This window comes from Dipodomys ordii, unplaced genomic scaffold, assembly GCF_000151885.1.
Source record: "Dipodomys ordii isolate 6190 unplaced genomic scaffold, Dord_2.0 Scaffold7, whole genome shotgun sequence".
Classification (NCBI taxonomy): Eukaryota; Metazoa; Chordata; class Mammalia; order Rodentia; family Heteromyidae; genus Dipodomys; species Dipodomys ordii.
The window spans coordinates 20866308-20871018 of NW_012267223.1; the positions used below are offsets into that span (position 1 = coordinate 20866308).

General features: G+C 58.7%; 1 protein-coding gene across 1 annotated transcript; it reads left to right on the plus strand.

The window, feature by feature from the left end:
* The first annotated feature begins 1594 nt into the window (after window positions 1-1594).
* Window positions 1595-3094, plus strand: Tcap (titin-cap). Its single transcript, XM_013037791.1, has 2 exons — window positions 1595-2048; window positions 2312-3094. The coding sequence occupies exons 1-2, from the start codon at window positions 1933-1935 to the stop codon at window positions 2703-2705; spliced, it is 510 nt and encodes a 169-aa protein (XP_012893245.1). The 5' UTR covers window positions 1595-1932; the 3' UTR covers window positions 2706-3094.
* The last annotated feature ends 1617 nt before the right edge of the window (window positions 3095-4711 follow it).

Sequence of the window (4711 nt, forward strand, 5' to 3'; positions counted from 1 at the left end):
CCCAACAGCCTTCCCTGTGCCTGTGCCCTGGCCTTGGCTTCAGCCTCACTTATACTCTTGAGGGTAGAGCAGGGTAGCATGTACATGGGCAAGCAAGGGCCACTACTCATGCAGAAATGCCAGCTCACCCAGAAGGCATCTGCAGGAGCCCCGTTCCTGAGCTCCCCTTTCCCAAGTAGTCCAGCCCAGCTGGCCACAGGCCTTGGTGAACACAGGCTAAGGTCTGCAGCCCAGGATGAGAGGTGAGGTGCCCAGGAACAGCCACAGCAAGCTGTCTCAACTCCAAGGAGACCTGGAGTTGGGGACTGGGCCTCCAGATCATTGAGATAACTGTGAGACTCCAGCCCACCAGACCCATAGACCTCTGGATTGTGCTCACTACCCTCTTAATCTCCACCACCTTCACAGCAGAGGGATCCAGGGAAAGCAAGGGCCTGCTCTCCTCTGCCTGCCTTCTGCTAGTAGGCTTCCAAAGCTACCCTAGTGCAGAAGAATCCTATCTTAATACTGGGTGGGTGTGTGACCCTGGGCAAGTCCACGTCTCTGAGCCTCCAGTTCTTGCTTCTGCATGGGACCTATCATGTATAGCTGTGAGATGAGAGGCACCCAGAGGAGGCAGAATGCTCAGTAATCAAGCTGGATACGGGTGGCTCATGCCTGTAATCCTAGCGACTCTGGAGGCTGAGATCTGAAGGTCATAGTCCAAAGTCAGCCAGGACCAGAAAGTCTTTGAGATTCTTATCTCCAGTTAATCACAGAAAAAAAGGTGGAATTGGAACTGTGGCTCAAGTGGTAGAGCACTAATCTTGAGAAGAAAAGGGGAAAAAAAGCCCAAGGACAGCATATAGGTCTGGAGTTTAAGCCCCAGGACTGGCAAAAAAAAAAAAAAAGACTGATCAGGAATCACCCAGTACTGCCTCTTCCTAATGCCCACCATGCTGCTTGTTAGCTATTTGAAGCAGGTGCTGCTCCCTTGGGTGGCCTCAGCATTGTTTCTCCTGCTCTCCCTGAACAAAAGTCCCCTCCCAGGTAATACACTGGAGTTGACTCACCTGAGCTCTTCTGTCAGCCCATTATGGCCAAAAAAAAATAGGGAAAACGAAGCCCTGAGCTGGCTCATGGTCAGCTCCACAGCGAAACTTGGAGCTAGAGCTAGGTCTTTTGCCTGCGACTCTCAGAATGTCTGGGTTCCCATCTCACCCTGTTTTCCCCCTTGAGGACCTGGGTGTCTGAAGGACTTTCTCCCATATCTACCCTCTCTACTCTGGCTGCATCTATCTACCCTCTCTACTCTGGCTGCATCTAAGAGACCTCTTCTCTGGCCACTGGCTACTGGAAGGAGAGCTTCATATCCTAGGGTCCCTGGTATGGAATTAATGTCCCCTCCTCCCTGCTGGCGTGGGGTGGGGCCTTCAGTACACAAGCCTGAGGACGTGGTTGCACTGTCCAGGGGCCCAGCTAGGGATGTGCCCTTGAGCTCAGGATGGGTGGTGGGGGCTGGGGGGGATCAGCAGCCCTGGAACAGACCAAGGGGCATCAGTTCCTGCTGTCTCCTCTGTTTACAAGCTGCTATCGTCCCTGAGCAAGGGGGAACAGGCGGGGCAGAGGGCACTGCCAAGGTGGCACGAGGCGGGACATGTGCCTGGTGTGAGTTGGTATCTGCCGTGTGTCAGGCACCTGGAAGTGCTCCTCTGAGGCCCCCAAGCCCCCACCAGAGCATCCTGATCCCTTGAGAAGCTGACCTCTGACCTAGAGGCAGCTAGACTCCAGGAGCCCCCTGCCCCCGCCCTGACTCAGAGCCCCTACACAAGTGAGTCTTGGCTCTGCTTATAGCATCTGACGCCAGAGGGGCTGAAAATAGCCCCTGGAGAAGGGGGAGAAGGGGACTATTTAAAGGGCCCAGGAGACAGAGTGGTGTAGAGGGAACAAGGAATGATCATGGCCACTGTGGAAATGAGCTGCCAGGTATCAGAGGAGAACCAGGAGCGCCGGGAGGCCTTCTGGGCTGAATGGAAAGATCTGACTCTGTCCACAAGGCCGGAGGAGGGGTGAGTCTGGGTCAGATGGGAGCCCTGCCTCTGCTTCCCCAAAAGCACCCTCCCAAGCCACCTGAGGCTAGAGTACAAAACCCCCAAGTTTCTATGGATAAAGGCAAGAAGGGTGATCACATAGGAGAGCTGAGTGGTCAGCCTTCACCCCCCCGCCCTCCCCCACCTACCCACAGCTGCTGGGTCCTAGGAGCCCCTATCTGGCCTGAGCCTGGAGGGTGGCAGCTCTCAGGAGCTCACTGTACCCCCCACCCCCCTTCCAGCTGCTCCCTGCATGAGGAGGATAGCCAGCGGCATGAGACCTACCACCGGCAGGGGCAATGCCAGGCCCTGGTGCAGCAGTCCCCCTGGCTGGTGATGCGCCTGGGCATCCTGGGCCGTGGGCTGCAGGAATACCAGCTTCCCTACCAGCGAGTGCTGCCGCTGCCCATCTTCACCCCAACCAAGTTGGGAGTCGCCAAGCAGGAGCGCGAGGAGACCCCCATCCAGCTGCGGGAGCTGCTGGCATTAGAGACAGCTCTGGGTGGCCAGTGCACAGAGCGCCAGGACGTGGCTGACATCACCAAGCAACTGCCTCCCGTGGTCCCTGTCAGCAAGCCGGGAGCCCTCCGCCGAACCCTGTCCCGCTCCATGTCCCAGGAAGCACAGAGAGGCTGAAAGGGACTTGACTTGGGCTCCACCGTGCCTACCCTGGGCTGGGCCCATCCTGGCTAGGACCATGGAGCTGCTGGCCATGGCTGCTTTGTAGTTTGCCCAGAGTTGAGGGGCTATGGAAAGTGGGAGCCAGAGGCCAGGATGCCTGGGTCCCCTGAGTTCCCAAAGGGAGGGGAACGAAGATGGTGGACACGAGGGGTGAAGAGCTGGGGGCCCTCACAGATGAGCACCCTCAGCTCCAGAAGTGGCTGAAAGATGGTGGTGAGGGCGAGAGGCCCCTGAGAACAGTGACTTGGTCCAGGTTTCAGCTTCAGAGAAGCCTGGGAAGGAAGTTTGGAGACTGGAGGGAGGGGGATGTGAAGAGGGCAGAGGCAGGGCAGGGCCCCGGCACCCTCTGTTAGTACTGCAATAAAAGCTCAACCATGTTCCAGTCTCGTCTCTTTCTTTGTGGTTATTGGGGGCGGGGGGAAGTGGGGCCAGCCCATTGGTGCCCCTCCATGCACTTCTGGGAACAGCCCTGCATCTGAGCTAAATATGGCCAAGCCAGAGGGTGCACCTCATACTTGGGAGTGGGGTTCAGAGCAGAGCTGTAAAATGCACGGTGGCTGGCTGGTCCTCTTCCCATCTCCTGACTGAGTGCTGCCCCACTCCTGGCTTTCATGCCCAGCCCTTGGCACTGGGTGATGCCCGGCAGGCCAGCTGGCATGGGGGTTTGTTTAAATGGTATCTTGGGGAGAATATGAAGGGGCTTGGCATCAGGACTGTCCTTGGCTGTGCCTGGGGTGTGTAGGGGTCAATGACCCCCAAGGCCTCTCAGCTACATATCCAGACATAATCAGTCCGTTGCTGGGGTCAGGTTCTCTACCCTTTCTGGCCAGGGGGGATGGGGGAGAGAGTGCGGAGAGGGATGGGGTCAAGTTCCTGTCTGTGACCCCTGCAGCTGTTGCAATGACTCATGTCCCAACTGGCTGCCTGGCTCAACAAGGAGAGTTTCCCCTTGGGACAAGGAGGGGCACAGAGTCGGCCCGGCCAGAGGCTGATCTTAGCAGAGGCTAGTCGCCTACTCAAGGCAGAGACCATGGAGATGCTGTGGACAGAATGGCTTCCCATTTCAGGGGATTAGCATCCTTCATGCCTGGTACCTGAGAGACAACAGGGTTCAGAGAATGCCATATATGTGGTCACACCACCCCTAGGAGTCATGGCTAGGCCGACAGAGTATGTTCAGCACCCTCTGCTGTCACCTGGGTTGGGTGTCTCTAATGTGGCAGGAACATCAGGAACTTTCTGCCCTGGGCAGCCCAGATAAGCATCTCAGCGCCCAGGGGGGCCCAGGGAGGCTGTTCTGCTTGCTAAGTGCATTGCCCCATCCACCTCCCCTATCACTGCTTCCATCGACAGGACAGGGAGGAGGGCGAACCCAACTCGAGGCCCCCGCGGCAATTATGGAAGAGGCCAGAACAGACTGTTCTTTGGGGTGGGGATGGCAGGCACTGGAGGGCCCTAGGAGAGTTGGGGTGTTATTACAAGGGTGTCCCAGAGGAAAGTTGGGGGTGAGGCAGGGGGTCTGGAGGCCTGTTAGGAGGGCACGGGATTTGGGGGACTGGGCCTTTCAGGCCCTGGAGAAGACATGGGGTGATGGGCAAAAGGGGGGTAAATAGCTGCCAGGAGCCGACAAGGAGCGGCGGGGAGGGGTGCAGCACGCAGAATCAGGAGCTGGGGTGGGGGCCCGGGGAAAGGGTGAGGGCTGTCGGAGTCCTTGCAGAGGGAGGGAGGGTGGGGCGGGACCTGCTGTTCCACGGCGCCCCCCGGCCCCCCTCCCGCACCTCCGGCGTGTCTGCTCCCAGGACACTAAGGGAGATGGATGGGGTGTCGGGGCGCGCGGCCCCCGGGGCGGCTCATCGCTCAGCCGCCGCCCCCGCAGCCCAGGGGTCGGGGCGGGGGTCCAGAAGCAGATAAAGGGGCCGCGAGGCGGGGGAGCGGGACACACGGCAGGCCAGGGCTGCAGG